The 24,281-nt window shown below is 54.5% G+C and overlaps 2 protein-coding genes across 9 annotated transcripts; one reads left to right on the plus strand and one right to left on the minus strand.

Moving 5' to 3' along the window:
* Positions 1–93: 93 nt before the first annotated feature.
* DCST1 (DC-STAMP domain containing 1) lies at positions 94–24,245 on the minus strand. Of its 8 annotated transcripts, none has more exons than XM_037825838.1 (22): positions 22,494–24,245; positions 20,236–20,382; positions 19,741–19,847; positions 19,091–19,217; positions 18,483–18,547; positions 17,899–18,120; positions 14,055–17,390; positions 13,574–13,699; positions 13,408–13,482; positions 9,610–9,738; positions 9,155–9,294; positions 8,259–8,475; positions 8,022–8,165; positions 7,332–7,453; positions 6,759–6,916; positions 4,478–4,577; positions 4,249–4,344; positions 3,982–4,108; positions 3,409–3,525; positions 2,782–2,924; positions 2,519–2,632; positions 94–617 (listed from the first exon to the last, which is right to left on the minus strand). In XM_037825838.1, exons 7-22 carry the CDS (start codon positions 14,113–14,115, stop codon positions 366–368), a joined length of 2,121 nt encoding a protein of 706 aa, XP_037681766.1. In that variant the 5' UTR covers positions 14,116–17,390; positions 17,899–18,120; positions 18,483–18,547; positions 19,091–19,217; positions 19,741–19,847; positions 20,236–20,382; positions 22,494–24,245; the 3' UTR covers positions 94–365. The 8 variants fall into 8 exon arrangements, 7 of the variants coding, with proteins under 7 accessions (XP_037681766.1, XP_037681765.1, XP_037681764.1 ...); XM_037825837.1 differs by having other exon boundaries at positions 20,236–20,379; positions 20,611–24,245; XM_037825836.1 differs by having other exon boundaries at positions 20,611–24,245.
* On the plus strand, positions 14,522–24,228 carry DCST2 (DC-STAMP domain containing 2). Its single transcript, XM_037807601.1, has 15 exons — positions 14,522–14,789; positions 14,983–15,153; positions 15,421–15,522; positions 15,745–15,942; positions 16,273–16,338; positions 16,845–17,058; positions 17,224–17,381; positions 17,996–18,160; positions 19,035–19,202; positions 19,354–19,454; positions 20,221–20,351; positions 20,706–20,833; positions 21,186–21,279; positions 21,385–21,525; positions 24,153–24,228. The coding sequence occupies exons 1-15, from the start codon at positions 14,522–14,524 to the stop codon at positions 24,226–24,228; spliced, it is 2,181 nt and encodes a 726-aa protein (XP_037663529.1).
* Positions 24,246–24,281: the final 36 nt, after the last annotated feature.

The following is a 24,281-nucleotide window of genomic DNA, read 5'->3' on the forward strand; positions in this document are numbered from 1 at the left end:
AGCCCCGCCCCTGCCCCTGCCCCTCCCACCAGGCCGGGTGTCAGGCTCCGCCCCCGCCGCGCGCCGGGTCTTAGAGGCCGGGCTCCGCCCCCCGCGGCAGCTCCGCCCCCCGCTGCTCGGCACCGCCTCTTTCCGGCAGCTTTGCTGGGCGGTAGCCACGCCTCCCAGCCGATGTCGGGTGCGACCGGCTTGGGCGTTGGGCCTTTACCTGGCAGCGTCGCTAGGGCGGGTCGTCCCGGCTACCGGCTAGGCAACGCCGGGCTGTCCCCCCAGCGCCGATCCCCGCGAAGCGCCAGCGCCAGGAATATTCTAGGCATTTTATTAAATAAGAAGGAGCAGGGCGGGAGAGCGGATCGGACGCCCCTTCACTCCCCATAGGTAGCGTCGTCGTTGCTGTCGCTGAAGTCGGAGGAGGAAAGCTCCTCGCGGGGTGTGCAGGCCGGGCACCGCTGCCGCATGTCGTCCCAGCACGACCGGCAGTACACGGCCTCGCAGCCCGGCGTCGGGCACACGTAGGACTCGGGCGTTTCGGGTGCCCGGCACACCACGCAGCGTCGGCGCAGCCAGCGGCGCAGGAGGGGGCAGCGGCGGTGCAGGAAGTCCTCCAGGTGGTGGCGCTGTAGGGAGGAGGGATAAGAGCCAGGTAGGGGGTGAGGGGGTCTGAACAGCTCTCCTTATCTGAAGTCTCAAGGCCTGATAGTGCCCACGTATTGGAGGAGGCTGGGTTGGCGAAGATCCTTGGAGACCGGGGGTGCTATGGAAGTGAGTTCTGGAAAGTCTCCCTCCCGTACTGCATTCAGAGAGTGGAGAGTGGGAGGATACAGCCTCCCAGGCAACAACTGCAACTATCATTTGCACTTTCCTATAAATAATCTTATTTGGTTCTCACAGAGACCTAGAAGTGAATAGGACAAATAAAACTATCATTATTGTTATCCCCACTTTACAGGTGAGAAAAGTGAACTTCAGAAAGGTTAAGTGACTTTCCCAAAGGCACACAGCTAATAAAGAGTCAAACCTGGGCTGGACCCAGGTGCCCTGATTCCAAGTAACAAGCTCCAGATCATGATGTTCCCCCACCCACCCTCTCTCATGTGACTGCCAGGTGGTCTCCTCAGGCCTCCTTATCAAGTCACTCTCTTGCTCAAGAAACTCCAGGGATCCCATGGCCTGCCAGACAAAGGCAGAACTTCTGGGCTTGGCCTTCAGAACCTTTTGTAATCTGGTACTTTTCTAGCCTCTGTTCCACCTTACCCCTTCCCAAATACTGCCTCTTCTGTGCCAGTTTCTTCCTAGACTAACTCAGGCACTTGGCATTTCCTTTGGACACTGAGTCTTTGCACATTCTGTTCCCTCAGCCTGGAATGGGTGTTGCTTACATTTCCATCAAAATCCAGTTTACCTCAGGCCCTGTTGTGGAATCACAGCATGTTTATTTTCTCATCATTCATTCATTCAGCCCCTACTGTGTGCTATGGATGGTCTGGGGGATTTAGGCACTGGAGCAAAGAGGTGAGCAAACCACAGTCTCTCACTTAGGAGCTTTGTTAGGGCTGAATTAAATAAGAATGGCTGCCTCAATGTTGGGCCCTTTAGTAAGAAAATTAACTCAATTCAAACAATAACCATTTAAGATAGATGTTATTATCTCTTTTTCAGCTGAGAACACTGATGCTTGGAGAGGTGGTCATTCGCATGGGGTCATAACAGTAACACTCATAACAGTATCACTTACATAGCCCTAGCTGTGTGCCAGCACCATAAGAGTGTTTTATGTACATGAACTCATTTAATCTTCACAACAACAAGTAGAATAGGTAACCCCATTTTACAGAAAGGAAAAACCAAGGCACAGAGGTTAAGTAATGTGCTCGAGGCCGCACAGCTAATGTGGTTGTGAGGGGAGGAGCCAGAACTCAAACCCATGCTCTCTGGCACCAGAGCCCCATACATGACCACCACTCCACACTGATCTCCAGTGAGTAGGCCTTACAGATGGGCCCATTCTGAAGAAGGGAAAACTGAGGCCCAATGAGGTCACAGAGCCTAATGTCAGAGTGTGTCCTAGAACTCAGATCTTTTGACTCTATCCTCTTTGTGTATACCATGTACCCCCTTCATGAGGCCTTCCTGACCCCCAGCCTGCCTGCTGCCTCCTCCTCCTCTGAACTGCACTGAGCCTCGGGTCTGCAGGCCTCTCAGTAGCACCTGTGGCTTTGCCTTGGGTCTTCTGTTTCTGATGAACACTTCTGGCTTTCCTCTGACTGGATTGAATAAAGTCAGACTTCCCTTTTCTGCCTGCTTCCTGATGGTCCTCTGAGTACGGCAAGCTGGGCTGGCCTCGGGTACAGAGATGGCCATGGCCCTGCTGTCCAGTCCCTTAGTATGCATTGTGTCAGAACTCATTGAGCTCAAGTAGGCCTGGGACCCTTGGTGGGTGCTGGGTGGACTGAAGGGAGATGCCCCCTCGCCCACAGTTCTCAGACCCAGCCAGGAGCCGGCAGGGGCCTGGACTTACTGGAGCTCTCTGCTCCCGTGCCCGCCTGATGATGGCCGCCCTCCTCAGTTTGGTGAAGGCAGCTCTTTTCCTCAGTAGCTCATTGTAGAGGAACAGAATCCGCTTCTTCTCTCGCTGAGGGCAGGGAGAGGGGGGACAATGATGGTGACCGTGCTGAGGGAAAGGCACCCCGCTTCACCCCCAAAGGCTGGGGTTGCTAGGGAGCTGGGTGTGGGCTGGTGTGCATGTATGTCAGAGGTGGGGCGGTCTAGGGAGGGGCACACCTTGGGGAAGTAGAAGGCTGCGATGACCCTCCGGAGCCGGTAGCCAAAAGCCTGGAACAGGCAGAAGCACCCCAGCAGGCCAGTCGGTAGGGCAGCCTTCAAATAGGCCCCGGCATCCAGGCACATGGGCTGGGGCAGGCAGGCTGGAGCAGGGGGCAGGCCTGTCAGGGGTCTGGTCGGGGCCAGTAAAGGGACAAGGCAGCCCTGAATTGGGCTCCTCGTCCCAGTGGGATGGGCAGTTTAGGCCCCTAATTCCCCTGTTCTCTTCCTGCCTGCCTCTCACCATCCAGAGCTTTGCTCTCAGTAAAGTAGCCACTAGGCTGATGGCTCCATGTGGTGCAGATCTAGAAGTTTCTATCGTGGCAGAAAGCGCATTGGATAGCGCTACTCCAGAAGGCTGGGACCTCTACCCTCAGGCCCTAAGGCCCTAGCCCCCAGTCTACTCTGCCCCTAGCTTGTCATCCTCCAGCTCTTCAAGCCTACCAGCCCTCCAAGTTCCCCAACTGAAGCATGCTGACCCCCGTCTTTCCACACCCAAGGCCCAGTCCCCCACCTTTTCCCTTTGGAATCTTTTGACCTCTCCTCCTCAGCCCTCTTTATCTGATCCAAATTTTGTGCATCACTCACGCATATTGTTTGTTTCCACCATGGTCTCCGAGGAAGTATTAAGGGCCCCAATGGTTTTCCGAAGAAGCCGGGCTAGCATGGAGTCTCCCTCCACCTTCACCTCTAGTTTATGACTGCCTGAGGCCAGGATAGAGGTCAGAACAGGGAGTATGGGGACAGTGGGGGGGGGGGGTGTCAGGAAAGGGTTGGAGTCAAGTGGGTGGAGCAGGATGGGGGCTGGATGTGGGGGAGGGTTCAAGGCATAGAAATACTTCCCTGCTGCCCAGGACTTTCCATCACTTCACTGAATCCTAACCACTCCCTGTTACAGATGTAAAGGGGGAGGGGAACTGAGACCTTACCCCGCCCCCCTGCAATGACAGCTGTCAGGCTTCAGGGCTGAGATTTGACCCTGAGGACATCAGGGAGGGGCTGACCCAGAGAAGAGGAGTGGAAGCAGTAGAAGGAAGAGACAAATTTGGAAGAGTTAGGGTCGGGTGGCTGCACAGGAGTTGGAGTTCTCCAGGCTGGGTCTCTTGGGGGCTGAGCCGGGCAAGAAAGAGGGCCTGGAGCCAGGGTGGGGGGCAGGCTCACTGCGGAAGGAATACTGCAGGAAGGAGTGGTGGCGGATGGTGTCAAAGATGGAGTAGAGGGCCCAGTCCAGTCCACACAGCACCAGCAGCAGCAGCAGAACAGGCAGCAAATCCAGGAGCTCCCCTCCCTGCCCAAGGAGCAGGAGGGGTGGTGGTGGGTGGCACTGCCTGCCTTGGCATGGAGCACACTCCAATGCCTTTTGCCCTCCACCCCTCAGACTCATGCCTCTTATTGGATAAGGCAGCCTGCCCCCCACGCCATCCTTACCAAGTTTTTCATTTCTGAGGCCTGGATAGTAGGCTTCCAGGGGAAGATGATGGTTTTCTCTTCAGCTTTGCGGAGTGGCAGCAGGGTCCGTTTGCCCTGGAAGAAAAAGAATGTCCACATGGTGAGGAACCCCAATGGCCCCCTCCCCTTTCCCCTCTGCCCTCCTGGAGCCTGCAGCCTGCACAGGGCACGCAGATGGGCACTCTTGGGCAGGGCTGTGCCCACTCACCAGCTTCTTCCTGCGTTCATCAATCTGAGAGAAGTAGGTGCTGATGTAGATGTTGTCAAAGCGAATGTCCTTGTTATAGCTGTCCATGTAGGAGAAGGCCCTGTGGACAGATGTATGGGAATCTCCAGCTCCTCCACCAGGTTCTCTTCTACCCACTGCAACCAAGGGCTTCCTTGAAGCACAGTCAATCATTGATTCAACTGACCAACCAGCATTTATTGAGCACTATCTATGCCCAAGGCACTGTGCTAGACCCCCCAGCAGCTCACTGTCCAGTGGAAGACATAGACCTGCCCAGCTGATGAGATAGAACAGAGGTGGGTGGGATATTTTGTGGGAGGAGGGTATACCACCTATCTGGAAGGGGTGGGTCATGTAGTGCACGTCTGTGCATGTGAGGTCGGGGAAGGCATGGACCTTGCAGGATGAATAGCAAGCAGAGGAAACAGCAGGAGCAAAGGCACAAAGATGGGAAACCTCTCTGGGTGGCAGGGACACCTAATCCACAATAGTTTCCCCAGTTACTTCTCAAGTCCCTGCTCTCAGCTGAGCCTGTAGAACATCTGGAGGTCACCTCAAGCAAATCTCATCCCAAACCACCATCTCCCTTTCCCCTGACACACCCCCGCCTCTCTCTGACTACATCTGAGCACAGCAGTGTTTGTGTGTGTGTGTGTGTGTGTGTGTAGCTATCTTCCATATATCTCCCAAAGTCCCAACATAATGCTTCAGTCTCCTAAAGGGAAAATGTTAATTGCTGGAAATGTGTTTAGAACTGTAAAACTACATGAGATAGCTATGTAAACTGTGAAACATAAGTTCCAGAGCTATCCATTCTGGGACCCTGTAAAAATCCACATCTTTGTCTTTAAGATAGAAATAACTGTAAATGCAAAGAAAGACTGTGAGTGCCCCCTTGTGGAGACACCTACTGCTGCTGTGCCCTGGCCCCACCCACTGGCCAGCTCTCTGTCCCTTCTATGAGTGACCTCACCTAGGTTGAAAACCTGGAAGTGGCTTTTGACTCTATGCATCCTTCCTTCCGTCTCCAAGCTGGCTCTGGGTCCTGCCACACCTTTCCCCTTGCTCCCTCCATTTCAGGCCAACCTCCCCTGCCCGGCCCCACCTCAGCCTGGCTCCCTAACCTTTGACCCATCCTGGCCTCCCTGCCTCCAGCCTGCTCCAGTCATCCTGCAGCCCTCCCCAGTCCAGGGCCCTTTTGCAGGGCTTTCCAGACTGTTCTGGCCATATCCACCTTTAGCCCAGTCCTCCATGCAAGCCTCTGCCCTCTAAGCCCAGTAAATGCCAGGATTCCTTTCCAAGAAAACACCCTTCCTTTTCTTGATCACAGCTCTCCACATACAGCCCTTTGGAGCCCAGTTATGACCCTTCCGGGAGCGCTGACCTGGGAACTCCAGTTTAGCTCCCCTATCTGTCCTGATAGCTAGTCCATAAAATGCCCCTTCAACCATTCTCTGTTCATGTGGGTGCGTCTCTTGCCCCTCAACTAGACTATGGGCTTCTGGAAGGCAGAACTATGGCTCATCCATCTTTGTCCCCCCACGGTGCCCTAGGTACACAGGTAACTACTCACTTGCAGTCGCTCTAGGTCAAACAAAGTGGGCCAGCCAGGGAAAGAGCCCCTGTGGCTGCCCTTACCCATCCTCTGCCCATCTCAGGTTCTTGGGGGTGAAGACGGAAGTGGAGGGTCCAGAGGTCAGCAGGGGAGCGAGAGGGAGGCCCAGGGCAGCCCCGCTGGATGCCAGGCTGGGTGGGGTTGAGGACTTTGGTCCAAATGGAGGGAAAGTCACTGCCAACGCAGCAGGCAGGAGAAAATGAAAGCAAAATTGGATGATAAAAATGGCACAAAGTCAGAGCCAAGGGGAATATGAAGGGCAAGAAAAAAAAAAATCAAAAGTCAAAGCTAAATGTTAAAAAAAAAAAAAAAAGCCAGCATTGGGATAAAGGCTAGAAGGAGGTAGATAAATGAAGACGGTTGCTCTTTCAAGGTGGCAGGGACATGGGTAGCGTTTCTTCTTACAAAATGTCCACGTTTCCTTTAATTTTGTGTAAATGCCAAACCCAACTTGATGAAAAGAAAAGGCAAAATTAATGGCAGATAACATTTGGATTCAGACTGGAGGTGGGGGGTGGGCTTGGTAGTTCATTCTTGTAGCTGCCCTCAGAGCAGTGTTGGGGGGGGGCTCAGAGCAGAAGAAGGAAGGGGCCGCTGGGGTGTGGGGGGGGAGGGGGCTGCTGGGGTGGGGGGTTCATGGCTCACCCCTTTAAGATCAGCAGGAAGGTGCAGGAGAGCAGCGTCCGCAGCAGCTCCAGGCCCCACTCCAGCCGGGCCTCCTGGTAGATCACATAGTCCTGCACCTCGGCGCTCACGTTCTCCCAGCTCGTGTTGAGGCCCAGCACCCCAGCCTGCCTCTCTTCCTGGTGGAGTGCACAGGCCCAGTCTCAGCCTCCCCAGCCTCGCAGGGCCCTAACCCAGCCTCTTCATGGCATCTCTCCCCTGGCGCCCCACTCATGTCCCCTGGATCCTCCCAGGACCTTCAGTGATTGTCACTTCCTTCTGCCTGCCACCCTCCTCAACACAGTCTTGCTCCCCTGCTCCTGTGTCAGCTGATACCTTCTCTCTACCTGGATGACCATTCGGAGCCAAAGCCAGGTCTGCGCACACTACAGGCTGGGCACTGCCGCCCTCCCTGTCACCCAGCGCCAACACCTGGCTCAGCACCACTCCTCTCGTTGTCCCCCCTCCCTCAAACCCCATCAACTCTCTCCCAGGCCTTGTCACTTACCCTTCCTCATGCCCTGCTCCCTATCCAACCCCCCCCCACCCCCTTACCTTTAGTTCAATGTTGGCTGAAAAGTCACTATTCAGGTTATGAATAGACTGGTTGACGGAGTCGTAGGTCTGCCCAAAGTTGCCTTCCACCGGGATGCGATTGCGGCACCAGACGTCCATCACTGGTGGGCAGTGGGGCCAGGTCAGGGGCCTCCCCGTGCTCAACCACCAGGCCTGGCCCAGCTGGTCTGCCTCCCCACCACAATCTCTTCATCCTGCTTTTCTGTCTTTCTGTCCATGACTTTTTATTGCACTGAGTCTCCCCTTTCCAATCTCCTTATTCTTCCTCCCAGGAACAAGGCCTGGTGTTTTCCTCATTTTAATTTTTGTATGTCCATAACCATAACGAATGCTAATAATGATAGCCAACATTTATAGAGCAATTCTCTTTGTGCCAGCTCTGTTACCTGCTTTATATGCTCATCCCCTTAAATCCTCAAAAACCCCTAATGGGATAAATACTGTTATTATGCTCATCTTTCAGATGAAGAGTTGAAGCTCAGAGCTTTGCTATAACTTACCCTGGATTACAAAGTCAATCAGTGGAGGAGCTGGGTACCAAGGGTGCCAGTGTCCTCAGGGCTCAAGCCCTCCACCTGATTGCTTTTCTGCCCCACACCGACCCAATGGTCCCCAAGAACTCAACTCCCCCAGCCCTGGAGCTCCCCATCCTCCTGCTGCTTCACTGACACTTGGTGATGTGACAGAGGAACTTGAACTTCATGGGCAGGCAGAGCAGGTGGTTGAGCAGCGGGACCCAGATGTGTTGCATGCACTGTGCATGCTTTCGGTCAAACCAGCGGTAGCAGCTGAGCTTGGCCTTGTTTGCCACATCTGCAGGAAGCGGCAAGGGGTAGCTGAAGTCCCAACACCCTGGCCCTGCGGCCCACCCACCTTTGCCCGCCCCACCCAGGGACACCCCCTCACAGGAGCAACGCAGCTTGGTCCTACGCTCAAACATCTTCTGTGTGGAGAGATGACGTCTGAAGGCTGGGGCCTGGCGAGTCTCTATGCCTCGGGCAGTCTCATCTATGTCCATGGCGTCTTCAGGCTTGTAGCCAGTCTCACTCTTCACCTGGGCATCCAGGTCCTCAAAGGAGTTGGAGACATTTTGAGTCTCAGCCTTCAGTGAATCTCTGCTGCTCTGGGGTTGTTGGGGGAGGGAGGAAAGGGGCCAGATGGGGGATCAGTTTCCGCTGCCTGACAGCCTGTCTTCCCCCCATCAGCCAAGCTCCGGGATCCCACCCCAGGCCTCCACGGAGCCTCAGCCCTGAGGAACAGCCTCTCATCTCAGAGTTCCCAGAGTTCATAGTCCTTGGGAATCCTCTCCTTTCCCCGGCTGCCTCATCTAATGCTGTGTGTTTCTCTTCTGCTCACCTCACAGGCTCCCAGCTCCAGCTTACGCCTCCCATCCCAGACCCTTGTTCAACATCTGTTCCTCAATTCCTTAGATTTCACCTCTCATCCCTAATCTCTCAGCCCACTGTCCAGCTCCATACTCAAGCCCCTCAGCCCCTACCTCCTGGATTCTCCAAAACCCCAAATCTCCAGTCTGCTAATACTCAACTCTCGAATTCCCTGGTCTCCAAAGCCTCTGAACTCCTCAAGGTCAAAGCCCCCAATTTCCTGACAACCAACTGCCAGAGTACTGCCCACCCAGAGGCACATTATGCAATGTTTGGGGGCAGTTTTGCAAAAAAAAAAAAATGCCTGAAATGTCCCCCATTGGGAAACTGAAAATCCAGAGTAACCGCTCCCCAGTTCAAACCATCTTGCTCCCCAGGGAGAGGGACGCCCAGGCCCTGGCCATGTGGGGTCCTGACCACCAGGTCCTTGAACACTGCCCGCAGGGGGGCTGTGGAGACACGCCAGGCCGAGCGGGTGTTGTTGATTTGTAGCTCCACGGTGCAGCCCAGCGACGCTATCACCTCATTGAGGTTGTACCGCAGGTTGGCTATTGGCCCTGGGGGAAGAGGCTCCAGTAGGTCACCTTTATCAAGCCTGTTCCTAACTCCTGCTCTCCATGGAGTGACCACCTTCTAGAAGTCTATGAGATGTCATTTCATTCAACCCTGATATTTTCACCTGTATAAACAAAGGAGTCCCAGGGATGACTCTCAGGGCATGGGGGCACACGGCGAGTTGGAGTAGCTGGGATTAGAAGGTGGACTCCTGACTCCCCACCCTTTTTACTTCGCCAGGCCTGGCTCCCAGTCGATGGCCCACCCAGGGTCACTGCTTCAGTGCCACTAACTGGCACCCAGGGGCACACACTCACCTGCATAGATGGCGGCAAAGGCATATCCCAGCACAAAGAGCCTGCCCTCTCTGCCCAGCATCTTGGGTATTAGCAGGAGGCTGGCACAGCGGATATGAGGGGACGTCCCCCAGCCCATGGCCCCCAAGCCTGTCAGGAGAGCCCAGGAGATGGTGGGGCAGGGTGAGGACGCTGCTTTGCCTTCCATGTCTACCAGTGCCCCCGCCTGCCACAATTCCCTTCTGGAATCACCACCTTCCTGCCCTTATCCCATTTACACTGACTCTGATAGAACCTCCACGTCACCAGGTTACTCAATTATTCATTCATTCATTCATTCATTCATTCAACAGCCATTGACAGAGTTCAATTGTGTACCACCCTCTAGAAGGGGAGAGACGGCTAGATACTGAAAAGTCAATTGACATTGTGAGTATATATGAGTATATTTGTGTTAGGGAAGGGGGTCAATACTTTGTGATCCATCCTGGGCTCAGACTTACCCTAAGTGCTAAGGGAGCAGAGAGAGCAAGAGAAAAATTCTGGAAATGGGTCTGGGTGCTCAGAGCAGTCAGAAGAGAGGTCTGAGCCCACCTGGATACCCCCCATGCTCTGACACCTTCAGCACTGGTGATCTCAGCCCCTAATTTTAGCCCTTAATCATGTACCACCCGGTGTGTTTTAGCAGTTTCACATATGTCTCCCTGTGGTCTCTGCAAGGAGACCTGAACTCCTGGAAGCTCATAATCCAGGGAGAGAGACAGACATGTAAACAAATGACTACAACACGATGTGTTAAGTGCATAAGGGAGGTGCTTCTAAAGGGCTGTGGGAGCCGAAGAGGGAGTGGGTATTTCTGCAGGCAGGGGTGGGGCTGGGAAGGCTGGACAAAGGAGATGATGTGTCAGCTGGGCCTGGAAGATGAGTAAGTGTTGTTAGGAGGAGCAGACGACATTCCAGGCCCAAGCAACAGCATAAGCTGGTCAGAGAACCTAGAAGATTCCTGTGTTGATGGAGTGTTCGCTCAGCCATCGCCAAAGCAAACCCCAAATATTTACATTTCCCTCCATTGCCACTGCCCATCATCTCTCACTTGGGCTATAGCCTCCTAACTAGTCCCCCCACTTCCTCTCTTACCACTTTATATTTAAAAATTTCACACAGCAGCCAGAGTGATCTTGTAAAAACCTTAATCAGATCATGTTCCTTCCCCACTTAAAACCATCCAGTGACTTCCTTACCACACTTGGGAAAAATCCAAACTCCCTTGTCATGGTCTACAGACCCTCATGATCTGGCCCCTGCCTGCCTTCTGAAGTGCTCTGCGGCTGCTCGGCCCTCCACCCACCAGGTCCACCCACCCAGGCCTTGCTGTTCTTTGCACATGCCAAGTTCATTCATCCTCTCAGGTCTTTGCCCCCTGCCAGGGGCACTCCTCCCCAGATTCTTCATGTGGCTGGCTCCACCCAGTCATACAAGTTTGTTGCAAGCCCTGTCAGGTGCCACCCAACAATTTTTTTTCCTGCTTGCTTCCTTGCTAACACAACTTGGGGTTTGTTCAAGGGCAATGGTCTGGCCCTGCCCTGGCCCCAGGGGGTAAATCTGGGTCTGTCTAACCCAATCAAGTTGAAAGGGACTTGTTCTGTGGTCTTGGCCTCTTGACCAAAGCCTCAAGCTGAGGATGATCGTTGTCAAGTAGATGTTCTCCATTCAAAAGAGAACCTCACGTTGCTTCAGATATCCTCTCCGGGCTTACGGTAGAACCAAACTAATCCCTCACCCCTCTATCCCAACCAGTGTATATGAAGATAAGGCCAGAAATCTGAGATTTTTGGAAGCCGAGACAAGCTGCTGGAGTAGGCAGTCTTAGGAGGAGAGGATGGGTGTTCCCTTCTTCATGTCAAGGGAGGAGGTCCCAGAGACTGTTGAGCTGCAGGACCGACTCATAGGGCCACTTCAAGGCTGCCACCAGTGCAGAGAGCTCCAGAAAGTGCATGGGAGAACTCAGTAGAGGCTCTCCCAGAATGTGGGGGGAAGGGGGACATGGAGACCGGTACATGCTTCTCATCATGGCAAAAGAGAAGGCAGGCAACAGGTGCCCTGCCTCCCCAGTTTGGCTGGGGAAGGATGTCTGCCTTTCCTCTGGGGCAAGTGAACACTGCAGACAGCAACAGGCCCTGAACAAGAGGGCAGCCTGCTTGGGGAAGGGTCCAAAAGTAAGAAGCTGTGGGTGGCCTGCAGGAACTGGGGGGAAGGGGCTTCATGCGAGGTCACCTGAAGAGAGCATTGCCCTCAGCAGGAAACTGGGCACTGCCGCAGTCTATACAGAGCCACCCAGGACCCCCAAGGTGGCCAGTGGGTCAAATGCCGGCCACACAGAGGGTACCGGCAGTGGAATTATAGCAGCGTCGGTGGCTTAAGACTTTTGTCCCTTTTCCTCTAATTCTTCTAATTCCCCTTCTGACATCAAAAGAGCCAGAAGGGAAGGAAATGGAGAAAAATGTGAAAGAGCAGGCCAAGCTCCCTTTTCTACTGCAGGACCCTGCTCCAGGGATCAGGCCTGAATTGCTGGTGGGAGGAGGAAGATGCTTGGGAATGGATGTAAGACTGAAATTTTGATACAGACTGCCCTAAAAATAAGGCATGGTTACTGAAGCGGGTCTAAGTCTTCTAATTGAAAAATAACCAGAAAGCTAAGGGTCTGCTTCATTGGTCATCAATAGGCAAAGCATGTTTGAACACAGTGGGTAGGGAAAATTAGTTTCCTGTTGGTATCCCATGGAGGTTAGTCCATTCAATAAACTGGTGAAGTTGCTGATTCTATTCCCCTTGCCTGGAATGGATTTGGGAAAGGGCATGTGCTGCAGTTCTGACCAATGAGAAGTGGAGGGCAGTCTTCTGGGGGATTCTGGGAAAGTTTTCTTTGACCCTAAAAAAGAGACACGAGGAAGGGATGTAACTGCCTCTGTTTTCTGGTCTTACGACTTGTTGTGTGAAGATGTGATGCTGGAGTAGCTCTTATTTTGTGACCTGAAGAGGAGTGGCTGACAGGCCAAAGACGGCAGAGAGGGAAGACAAAGGAACCGGGGTCCTTGGTGGGACTGCTGAGCTGCTGGATTGTCCAAACCCTGTAAATCCCCCACCTTGAGACTTTCTGTTATGTGAGATAATAAACTTTGTCTACTACTTGGCCACTTCTAGGTGGATTTTCTATTCTTGTAGCCCAACACTTCCTGATTCAAGGTTTCCTTTCAAATGTCACCTTCTCCAAGAAGCCTTCCCTGACTACTCAAGCTACACTAGCTCCCCAGTTGTTTTCAATTACATCCCCCTGTTTTACATTTTTCATAGCCTTTGTCGCCATCAGAAATGCCCTTCTTTATTTATTTGTCCATTTATTGTCTAACTCGCTCCACTAGACTGTAAACTCCAAAAGAGCTGGTACTTCTCAATCTTGTTCACTGATGAATCCTCAGCAGGTGCGTAATAAATGTTAAATGAATGAATGAATTTAATTTCTCAGAAAGAGCAGGAAATGAGTCCAGGAAGGTCAGGAGAGATGGGGATTATGAGGGGTCCCGGGGTTTGGCCTATATCATGCGGGCAATGGGGAGTCCCTCATACTGGGGAGTCTCCTTGAGGGCAAGGACAGTGTCTCCTCCTCAGACTGGGGCCCTCCCCCAAAGTCTAGGAAAAAGCTGAAGCCACAAGGGATGCTTGGGCACAGAAGAAACAATCTCTGAGTCCTCTCTGGGCATCCAGGACTGGGCCGCCCTCCACAAGCCTCTTGAGTGTCCCTGGCGTTTGCCCAGCACTAACCTGCCAGACTGTACATCATCACCATCTTCTGATCTTCATAGATGTTCATTGGGTTCACCAGGAGCTGAAAGAGACCTAGGGGCACAGAATCAAGCTAAAGGTCAAAATACAGATCCCGCGCTGCCTCCCCCCACCCCGACCCCTGATCTTCTGCTTCCACACTCACCTATGGCCAGGATCCCCCCGGTACCTGCCCCCAGCAGGAAAGCAGTGATGGGAAACTCCCCCGGCTGACGCCACAAGAACTGTTTACACGACACGGGCAGCCCCCAGCTCAGGAACCTCTGCACCGCTGAAGAGTCAAACGGATTAGTTCAGCAGGGCCAACAACCCTCTCTTCTGGCTGGGATGTGGCTCGTTAGGATTAGGGGCTTGTGGGGGGAGAAGGGGTAGGGAATTGCGGGGAAGTAGATGAGGGTGGCAGGAACTTGAGGCATTCTGGAGGAGGATGAGGGACCCTGAAGAAGTGAGGCAGGTATGAGGCAGAAAAAAGGAAAGTGGGGGGAGGGCACTAGAAGAGAGGGGCAGGGGCTGGGGGACTCCAAGAGGGGGAAAAGGGTGGGGGATCTCTGCAGGAGAGACTGGATGAGAGGAGTAGGGACCGGGGGCTTCTGGGAAGAGGCCAGGGTCTCTGATGGCTGACTCACTGGTGTGGGGTGGTTTCCTTCCTTGTCTGTTCGCTCCATCCTGATCAGGTTTGACATCCATAAGTCTGCCCTAGGGCACCCCGTCTCACCCCAGCAGTCTCAGGGATCTCCTTGGACATGAGATTCTGGCAAGAGAAGGAGCTTGCAGAGCCAAGGCAGCCACTAACAGCAGTGTCCGACCCTGCTCTGGGGCAGACATCTCCATCAGAACCAGAACCTGTGTCCTCTGCCTTCCCCACAGCGTTTGTCCAAGATCTGTGTCTTTTGATCCCTCTGCTCTGAGATATGGGGAAGAAGATTAGAGACCTACCTGTCCCCAACCTTATCCTTGGAACTGGATAAGGGGATTCTAAGAAGCACACAGTAAGAGCCCTCCGGAACCTTAGAATATGGTGAGAAATTCCACGACCCTTTAAGAGCCACAGAACCTGGTGGGCATCTCCTGGAGACATTTGGTCTCAGCAGCCATGCCCAACGTCCTGAAGAATGTCTTGCCAACCTTGGGGGTTGAGGAGCCCAGCATGGTGCAGTCCGTGGTCCGCAGCCTGGGAGGCTTTGCCCTGGGCTTGTCCTTGGCCACGGCCTATGGGCTCCTGGAGCTGCTGGCGATGGGGCACAGCCCCTGGAGCTGCCTGGTGGGCACCCTCACTTTGGCCGCCTTCCTCAGCCTGGGCCTGGGCTTCTCTCGCCAAGTGCGAGTCACTGTCTTCCTGCTGCTGCCCCAGGCCTTCTCCAGTGAGCCTGGCATCCGGTTGGGGGTGAGGGTGGGGCTGGAGGGACGACGGGTCCTGAGGCAGGGGCTGCGGCACGAGGGAGCCTGGGGGAGAGGGCTGGCTGAGGGAAATATTCTGAAGGCTTGGGTGAGGGACTTGTCTGTTCAGCTGTGTGCGGGGCTGGGATCCTGGTTCTGATGGGGACCTCTCTCCAGGGCAGGGCCGGACCCTCCTGTTGGTGGCTGCCTTTGGGTTAGTGCTGCTAGGGCCTTGTGCCAACACCCTTCGCAACTTCACCCGGGCCAGCGAGGCCGTGGCCTGTGGGGCGGAGCTGGCCCTGAACCAGACCACTGAAGTGCTGCAGCGGGTCAAGCAGCCCTTAGTCAGTAAGGCCCCCCGGTCCCGCACTGGCCCCCAAGTCCCCTTTGTCCTGCGTGTTCCGTAGGCCTCTGGCTCCCTCCTTCTCTGCTGTTATTGGGTCCTGGAAAGGACCCTCTGGGCCCAGTTAGACTCCTTCATCCTTGCTCTCTGCCAGATTAACACTCTCCCAGACCTGAGTGTCCAGGCTCCCCACCTCTGGGGTAGCAGCCCCCTTTCCTATCCCTACCCCAGGGTCAGTGGATGAGGCCCCACAGTGCCCCCCTGACCCACAGGTGCCCTGAATAAGATTAAAGCTATTGCCCAGAAGGCTAAAATGGTGGCCGACCGGATCCGCAAGTTTTTTCGGTCCATCATTGATGGTGTGAAGCATATAGGTCAGCATATTAGCATGTCTGGGTCTTTTGGGGGGTGGGGAGTGGGATGGGAGGCCTCTTCCTGCCCCTCCTGGGGGCTGACTGGTACCCCCCAGATACAGCAAAGCTGGGCCCCTGGCTACCGGCCTCTCCAGCTCTGGGTACAACCCTGGTGTTCCTCAGTCCTCTGAGAAGACGCTGCAGGACTCCGGTCCCTGGTGCCAATCCCACACTCCTCCCCAGCCAGGGCCCTGCGGAATGTGTGGTATTGGCTGGTGCACATTGGGGAAGTGTGCAACGCGGAGCTGGGCAGCCCGTACTCCAAGTGCGCTCGGATCTTCGATGATGCCAAGGACAACTGCATGAAAGTCATACCACAAGCCTACCACCTGTGCTACGTGCTCATGCCCTTCAAGCTGGCGCTCTGTGGACTTGCCAGCGGTGAGGCCAGGGGGCTACCTGGAGGGAGGAGCTAACAGGGGGCGGGACCAGTGTAGGCATCAATCGGAAGGGCAGGCTCAGGGCGACCAACAGGGGATGAGCAATATGGGGCCACATGGTTGGCAAGCCCAGTAGGGGGAGGGGGCAAAAGGGAAGGACCAATGGACGTTGGGCAAGAGGGAGAGGCCAAAAGGTTTCAAGTCAGTATGGAGGCCAAGAAGGAGAAGCAAAAAGCGAAGAAGGAGGGGCGGTTAGAAGAGGGTCCCTGGAGGTGGAGGTGGCTGCTTGCATGCCTCCGCCCCAAATCTTGACACAGTGTCCGGCTCTCAGTGGCCCAGGTGTTCTGCATCATCCCACGGTACATCCAGCCCTTCCTGCGCAAGACAATCGGCACCCGTGAGTGAGCCCCCTCCTGGCTCCTGCAGTCTCTGGTGCTGCTGGGGGTCTCCCCTCTTCACCCTGCCATGGGCAGCCCGGGAGAGTCCCGAGTCCACGGATGGGAATGCATGAACGTGGAAGGACTGCAAGGGGTTCCCCAGGTCAACACCAGTGCTGTAGAGATGAGGCCCAGCAAACGAAGGGGACCTCACCAAAGCTTGACTTTAGGGCAGAAGCTGGGACTAGAACCAGAGCCTCCTGCACCCCAGAGCTGGTCACTGAAATCATTCATTGATTGGCTTAACATACCTTTATGGAGTCTACTGTGTGCCAGGCGTGGAGCCGGGCGCTGGGGATGCTGTCGATGGCACAGACACATGGAGCCTTTGAGCTCCTCCTCAATCCACCACAGGTCCAGATGCTGAGGGTGCCTGGCTGGTGTGTGAGCCATGGGGTACCCGGGCTCCCCTGGGCCCCTCCTAACTGTCCCCGTTCATATCTCTCCCTGAACCTGCTGGCTCCAGCGGTGAAGAAGTTGATTAACCGGGTGCGTCGGGAGTTTGAGTTCAACATGACAGCCACCCACCGCTTCTCTGTGAATCTCAATGCCTCTCGGAGCCTGTCCCAGGTCGCTGTGGACCTCCACGAGGCTGTCAGCATGAAGCTGTACCACATCCGGGAGGCCCTGGCTGTGATGGGCTACACCACGCCACTGCTGATCACGTTTCTCTACCTCGAGTGAGGGGCTGTGGGGCGGGTCTGGGGCTGTGGAGTTCCCCGGCAGCTCCCCCCCCCCCCACCATGGCATGCTTAGAGCTAAGGTTGTGGGGTGGGGGTGGGGGAGTGTCCTGTGGGGTCTGGTCAGGGGTGTGAGGGGCCTCGTGTATACTCCCCCCACCCCAGAGCCCTGTTTTATCGGTACTGTTACCTGAAACATGATGGTTTCGACAACATCTACATCACCGGCCGGTTCCTACGCATGGAGGATGTCCGCTCCGAGGCGGGGTTGCCCACAGTGCTGCCCCTCAGTGGCCACGAGACTAGCAACTACATCCAACCAAGTGAGGGTCCTGAGGGCAGGAGGAGTAGGGGCTCCGAGGGAGGCCAGGGCTTTCCCAGCCCCACTGCCCCCACCCTAAACCCTGTGCTCCAGCTGAGGAGGAGACAGAGCCCAGTCCTTGGGGAGCCCTAAGTCTGAAAAGGGACAGAGCAGAGAACCAAGACAGAGATAGAAGGGGCAGATGCTGTCAGGAAAGAGGGAAGGATAGGTGGGGAGTGGATACAGAGCAAGGGAGGTCAAGTGAGGAAGTCTTCCGGGGCAAGGAGGACAGAAGTGAGGATGTGCTGACGTGGGGGAGATGCAGCCTAGGTGGGAGGACCGTCTGTGCCAGGTGGGTGGCTGGGTAAGGGGATCAGGGATGCCCCGGAAGGGTTCCTGGAGCCTGGGGGTGGGGGTGGGTCTCTGGGGCCAGGCAGAGATGCTAGATCAGCACCTCTAGCCACAGGGCCCACCTGCCCTGAAAGAGTCCTTTCTACCCTTGCCCATGGGTCCCTTCAGTTTTTCAGGTGAGCAGAGACCTAGGCTCGGTCAGGGTCAGGAGCCCTCTCCGGGAGCTGTGGTCTGGCGTGGGGGAGAATTGAGGAGCATCTCCCTGACTTTCCCACTCCCACGCAGGCTCCATCTTCTTGTCTCGATGGGAGCGTATTTTTTACGTCCTGGGGATCTTCAGCCTTATCCAGCACCTCCTCCTTGCTCTGCTCCTGGTCTTCCTGGACTATGCTGTTTTCTGGGTGCTCGATCTGGCCCGGCACCATTTGCAGGGGGAGATTGTTGCCCGCAGTAAGCACCGACCCCCACCCCTGCCCCGCTGCAGTCCCTTGCCCTGCTCCTGCATCCTGCCCGTCCTCTCCTGAGCTTCATCTCCCACCCTCATTCCTGGGGACTGCCCAAATATCCCCATGTCACTGTCACTCATCAGCCCCTGACTTTGCCCCTCTTCCAACCCGGTCTTCTGCCTAATACCACCTGTTTCCAGTTCAAGGTTATCACCTAGCAAAGTAGTTAAAAACACAAGCTCTAGAGTCAGACTGACCTGGGTTCAAACCCCAGCTCTCCCAGCTCTGCCCATTACCAGGTGGTGATCTTAAGTAAGTTGCTTAACCTCTCAGAGCTTCAGTTTCCTCACTTGAACAGTGGGGTAATGATGGTAGCAACCCCTCTGGGCCTCTGCAAGGAGGAAATGAGCTCATGTGTGTAAGTAAGTAAATGAGAACCTGGTAGACCATTGATTGGGAATGTGCCATGAACCAAGGGATATAATTAATTCTGTGTACCAGCGGTCCCATGAAAAAGTAAAACAAACAGAAGCAACCAAGCACCTCCTCTAGTGCCCCGTTACTCAGTTAGTGCTCTGCAAATGCTTTAAAATAAGTGCTTCTGGGTGGTCATGGAGGCGGGGGATGGATTCACAGACCATTAAGCTCACCTCAGGTGTTGTGGCCTGCACAGGCAGACCAAGCACCCATACCACCCAGCTGGACCACGGGGCCAGGACAGGTGCCACAGCACCATGTGGGTGCCTTGAGCATCAAAGGCCCTGGCTGGGGACATCCCTAGGGCCTGCACTGCCCTACTTTCCAGGAAGCTGTGGCCTTTCCTGCTTGCTGGAGTGGGCAACTGCCATGGCATCTCTCACTCAGTATCTTTGCACCAGGCCCCGTGATAATGTCCATATCCGTGGAAGGGACGGGCTTTACTGGGAATATTTACCGTGACTTGGTATCGGCATTTGATGTCCTGCAACAAGGCAACATCAGCATCTTGTCCCGGCGCTGCCTCTTGCATCCCTCGGAGCCTGACTCCAGCAGTTACATAGCCATTGGTATCGACTGCACCCCTGAGGGCACGGGGGGGAAGGGCACTGTTCAGGGCACAAGGGCACAGGCTGCTGGGGGTGGGGGCGGACCTGGGGCGCAGCTGCTGCCTGGTGCTCGCCCCCCCAGCAATGTTTGCTGTGCCTGCTGTGCTCCCAGGCATCATGTATGGCCTGTGCTTCTTCATCACTCTGCTCGGCAACTACGTCAGTCGGCTGCGGCGGGTCATCTGTGCCTCCTACTACCCATCCCGGGAGCAGGTGAGGGGTCTGTGATGGGCAGCCCGTCCCTGTCCCCTCCCCAGGATGCCAAGCGAGTGGCCTTCTATCTTGGCTTTGGGGAACTGGGAGTCCTCCAGCAGGCCCAGCCCTCTCGTCTCTGGTTGGACCCCAGATGGGGCAGGAAGAAATAGCGCCCCTTGGGGCAGGGCTTCCTGAGACAGAGTTTGCTTCCTGAGTGCTGTTAAAATCATCTGGGAGGGAGGGCATGGTGTTGGCATGGCAGGGTGTGAATGGGAACTTGCCCTCTGTTAACGTTTTTACTAACCATTTCCTGAGCATCTACTGTATGCCAGTCACCATGCTGGGCTCCAAGGACACGAGGACGAACCAGACACAGTCTGGAGCTCACAGGCTCAGGGCAGGTCAGACAGGCTTTTTTTTTAAAAAAAAAAATCAAGGTGAAATTCATAGAACATAAAAGTAACCATTTAAAAGTGAACAATTCAGTGGCATGCCAGACAGGCTTTTAACAAGAGGTTACCATTTTTAAAGTGGTTTTATTAAGGAATGGATAAAGTGCTATGGAAACCCAGAGGAGGAGTGGGGATGGGTGCAGAGGGCATTCCAGGCAGATGGAACAGTGTGAGCTGAGGGAAGGAGGAGAAACTCAAACCTTGCTGACGATAACGACTTGCCTTCAAGATCACCCTTTGCCTGAATACCACCCAAAAGCCAATAAATTTCCTTGTTAAAATAATTATAATAAAATAAAGAAGGATCCCATTCTTGATCTCCCATCGACCAGGAGAGGATCGCCTACCTGTACAACCTACTTCTGAGTCGCAGAACAAACCTGCCAGCTGCCCTGCACCGAGCAGCAAGGCGGCGGGCAGCTGACCAGGGCCAGATGAATGTCCTCCGTATGCTGGCCAAGTGGTGAGCCCACCATCCTTCCCGCACATTCCTTCTGGGGGTGAGGTGAGAAGGGACAGAAAAAGAGCCAGAGGTCAGAATGGATCACAGTCTTCCCAAAGTGTTAAGAGATGTGGTTGAAAAGGGTACCCAGTCCATGCCATTCATGCCTTGAAAGAATTAGAGATGAGAATTCTTAGAGCTGGGAGTGAAGGGAGGAGGACAGGGCAACAGAGAGGCAATAATCCGAGGGGTGGAGGTTAGAGACTGCAGGAAGGTCTACCTGTTATTTGGAGGTTGATGCTGGAGAGTGGGGTGGTGGTGGTGGTGGTGGCTGGCTGTATTGGTCTGCTCAGGGTCTGGGGACCCTCTCTGCAGGTGCCCCTTCCTGGCTCCGCTCCTCAGCTACTTTCAGCTGCGCCAGGCCTACTGCCTGGGCTGTGGGCAACCCCAGGATGAAGGAGACACAGAGAGTTTTGTGTCCTGCAGTACCCCGGGCTGCCGAGGTTAGACCCCTGGGGAGTGCGCCTCTCCCTGCATATGACAATCAACTGTAGTGCTGCCCTTATGGACTCCTATACTTCACCTTTAGCACCCCACCCTTCATTACTATGCATGTTTTCATTTACATACCCCTCCCCCAAACTAATTTTCTCCGTGCTTGCCTTAATTCTCCTGTGTGCTGACAGGATTCATACACAAGTGGCATTGCAGCCCTTCCCAGTGGGCACCGCTTGACAGGGTGGGGGAGAATAGCAGAGGCAGAGGAAGCCTGAGGGCACAGTAGGTGGTGGGGGGTGATGGGGGTGGCAAGACGGGTAAGCTCACATTCACCTCCTTCCCTCCTGGCCTCTCCAGGTCTCTTTTGCCCCACCTGCTTCTCCCTCCTGGACAACACCTGCTCTGTGTGTGCATCTTCCCTTTCCTACCAGGGGGACCTGGAGCTGGAGCAGTGAGTCTTCCAGAGACATGGAGTGGCTGGAGTCTGTGGGGCTGTGGGGGTGGCCACCCCTTCCCCAGGACCTCTCTGGGCCACTGAGATGGGAGGCTTCTACAGGGACTCCAGTGACGAGGAGGGCCCCCAGCTGCAGCTGGCTGCAGCTCAATGGCAGGACCCTGAGAAAGAGTGGTTACTGCAGCAACAGGTCCAAGAAGTGCTGGACAGGATCCCCCCATTGGATTCCAGCTCTGAGTCCAGGTGAGCAGGGAGTAAGAACTCGGGTCTGGGAGTTGGGAGGCCTAAGCCTGTTGTGTCACATTTGTGAAGGGCTTCTAGTGCCTGGTCCTCTGTCAAAGCTGGAGACAGAGATGAGGGGAGGGGAGGGAATTCCTCCCTGTCCTGGAGGAGCTCACAGTGCAGTAGGGACCAACAGCAAACAGATGACTGACAGCAGTGTTGAGAATGCTCCAATAAAAGAATGAAACATGCTTTGGGCAGCACAGAAGGCAGAACAACCAAGTTGGGATAGGAGGTATATTAAAGAAGGCTTCATAGAAGAGTTAACAAATGAGCCGGGTCTTGGAGCAATCTGGTGGTTTGTTAGGCTGAGGAGTCCAGGAAGGTATTCCAGGGAAGAAAGTGAGACATTTAGAAGGGTAGAGCCTAAGGTGAGTGAGTGAGTGTGTGTGTGTGTGTGTGTGTGTGTATCTGTCTGTCTGTCAGTCTGGGTGGAGATTTCAGAGAATGTTTGGTGATGAGGTTGGAAGTCAGGGTGGGGACTGATGGGGAAGGGCCTTGCTTGCCACCTGAAGATGTGTTTTAGGTGATAAGCTAAGAAGGCAGAGTTGAGGCTGGTCAGGAGGCAGGGGAACCAGGAGAAGGCTTTTCTAGTCCTGGAGAAGCTAGTAATGACCTCACGAGTAGAGGGGCTTAGGGCTGGGCAGGAGGAGGAACAGGTTCTGGGGAAAGAGAACTGACCCAGTATGAGACCTTTGAGATATCTATAGAGCATCCAGCTGGAGATGCCCAGGGGCAGTTTGAAAAGGACAGGGCTCTGGGCTGGAGATGTGCTTCTGGGTTGTTGTCTTAAAGATGGTAGGACAGAGGATGAGCTCAATCATCCTGGTGGAGAGAGTGTGGCGGAGAGAAGGGGACAGGGACAGAACCCTGAGGAACTCAATCACAAACCAAAGAGGGGAAAAACTCAAGAAAGCAGGGGAGCTAACCATGTCAAATGCTTTGAGATGACCATAAGGATGAGGACAGAAGACAGGCTATTGAACGTGGCAGTGGAGAGATCATTTGAGTGGTTTGTGGGGACACTTTTCATGGTATTGGAAAGGCCCAAACCAGGTCATAAAGTTGAGGGGCAGCTGGTAGAGAGGACTCAGGAACAGGCTAAGTAGCTCCTCCATCACTGTTGCAAGAAGTTTGAGAATTCTTTTAATACAATAATTGCTGTAATTAAAAAAAGTTTGTCAGTAAAAGGAAGGAGTTATTTTCATGCAGCAAGAGAGTAGCTTGAAGGAGACACAGCTCCAAAGGATTTTTCTCAAGGTTAAGGAGATTTTAGTATTTAGGATGTAAAAAAGAAAGAAAGCATTGAAGAGAGAGGGCCATAGGAGAGACAGGCTCTCAAGCGAGGTGGACGTGATGGCCTAAGAAAGGAACAGGCTTGCTCAAGGCAGGAGGGGAGAGCGTAAGTTCCTCTGAGCAGAGTTGAGCTCCCCCGGCCTGGTGGCCTTTTTTCTCTGTGGAGTAGGAAGCAAGAGCACCTGCTGAGAGAGCGAGGGGGTGGCTGGGAGTGGAATAAAGGTTTCAAGGAGTAGGTGGTGGAAGTTGAAATATCTGTGGGGAGTGTGCAAAGAAGCTGACTAGGGAAGGTTAAAGGATTTCCAGGTAGCATTAAAGGTGCAGACAGTGTTGTAAACCATAACCTGTAACAACTGACTTCACTATGCATGGTTATGTGGTTTTCTCTGGCAAACGTGGTAGCCGTGCAAAGAATTTGAGGTTGAGGGGCTTTTCTGGGAATGTCAGGGGTAGAACAAGATGGGGAACTTTGGTACGAGTGTCTGAAATGATTGGTGTTGAGGAAGAGGACCTGGAAGCCCAGGGAGTAGTCCAGGCTCTTTGCCCTCATGAGGTGTGAGAGCAGGGACAGCAGCCAGGAGGGAAAGCACAGACGGTGGGCCATGGACGGGTGAAGAGTTTGGGCATGAGCCCAGTGAATGGGCAAGGCTGAGGAGGATGCCTGAGTGTGAGCAGCGAAGGTTATTAGGGCCAAGAAAGTCAAGGAATTGAAAGGCCAGAGAAGTGGATGTGTTCTCCAATGAGGAGGTCACTGGAGCAATCAGTCAGGTGCCATAATCTTGGATGGCCAAGGCAGAGGGCCTGGGATGCCTGGGGGGACAGCCACAGAGCTGGTGGTACAGCTGCCGTGGGCCAGCTGGGTTTGAGAACAAGCTGCCTCCACTTGGGAGGGCTGCAAAGAAAACTGTCCAGCACATTACAGTGAGAATGGGGCAGTGGAGCTAGTAATGGCTCAAGGGATTGAAGGGAGGCAAAGCTTTATTTTTAGAGGTTCCAGAGCTCCCAGAGAAATTAAAAGCAGGGATGGCAGTGGGGGACAGCTTGAGCCTTGAGCAGGTATGCTCCGCAAGGTCACTGGTGGTTCTGCCCTTACTAGCCATGTGACTTCAGGTAAGTCACTTCTCACTGGTCCTTCAGCATTAGCCTGAAATCAGGATATCTACAGCCCTTGTGGGACGCAGAGCACTGCCTGGTTAACAGAAGCTGACTCTGAACAGCTGGGGGAGGGCCATGGGCAGGAATGTGCCTGTGAAAACGGAATGTTGATGGGCTGTCCCCCTTCCTCTCCTCAGTAGTAAACTGGACGAGGAGAACGAGCCTCTGCAGGGGCAGGAGCCCCTGCCTGACAGCACTCCCATGCTACCTTAGCCCCACTGACAACCTCAGGAATCCTCTGCCCCAAGAGCAGCCCCCCCATTCAG

This window comes from Choloepus didactylus, chromosome 2, assembly GCF_015220235.1.
Source record: "Choloepus didactylus isolate mChoDid1 chromosome 2, mChoDid1.pri, whole genome shotgun sequence".
Taxonomy (NCBI): Eukaryota; Metazoa; Chordata; class Mammalia; order Pilosa; family Megalonychidae; genus Choloepus; species Choloepus didactylus.

Coding starts and splice junctions, on each gene's coding strand:
- DCST1 (XM_037825838.1), bottom strand. CDS start 14,115: ATGGATGTCAAACCTGATCAGGATGGAGCGAACAGACAAGGAAGGAAA. Junction 13,483..13,573: donor CGGGGGGATCCTGGCCATAG/GTGAGTGTGGAA, acceptor CTGTGCCCCTAG/GTCTCTTTCAGCTCCTGGTG. Junction 6,917..7,331: donor CAGCCAACATTGAACTAAAG/GTAAGGGGGTGG, acceptor GCACTCCACCAG/GAAGAGAGGCAGGCTGGGGT.
- DCST2 (XM_037807601.1), top strand. CDS start 14,522: ATGCCCAACGTCCTGAAGAATGTCTTGCCAACCTTGGGGGTTGAGGAG. Junction 14,790..14,982: donor GCTGCCCCAGGCCTTCTCCA/GTGAGCCTGGCA, acceptor ACCTCTCTCCAG/GGCAGGGCCGGACCCTCCTG. Junction 19,455..20,220: donor ACTACCCATCCCGGGAGCAG/GTGAGGGGTCTG, acceptor CCCATCGACCAG/GAGAGGATCGCCTACCTGTA.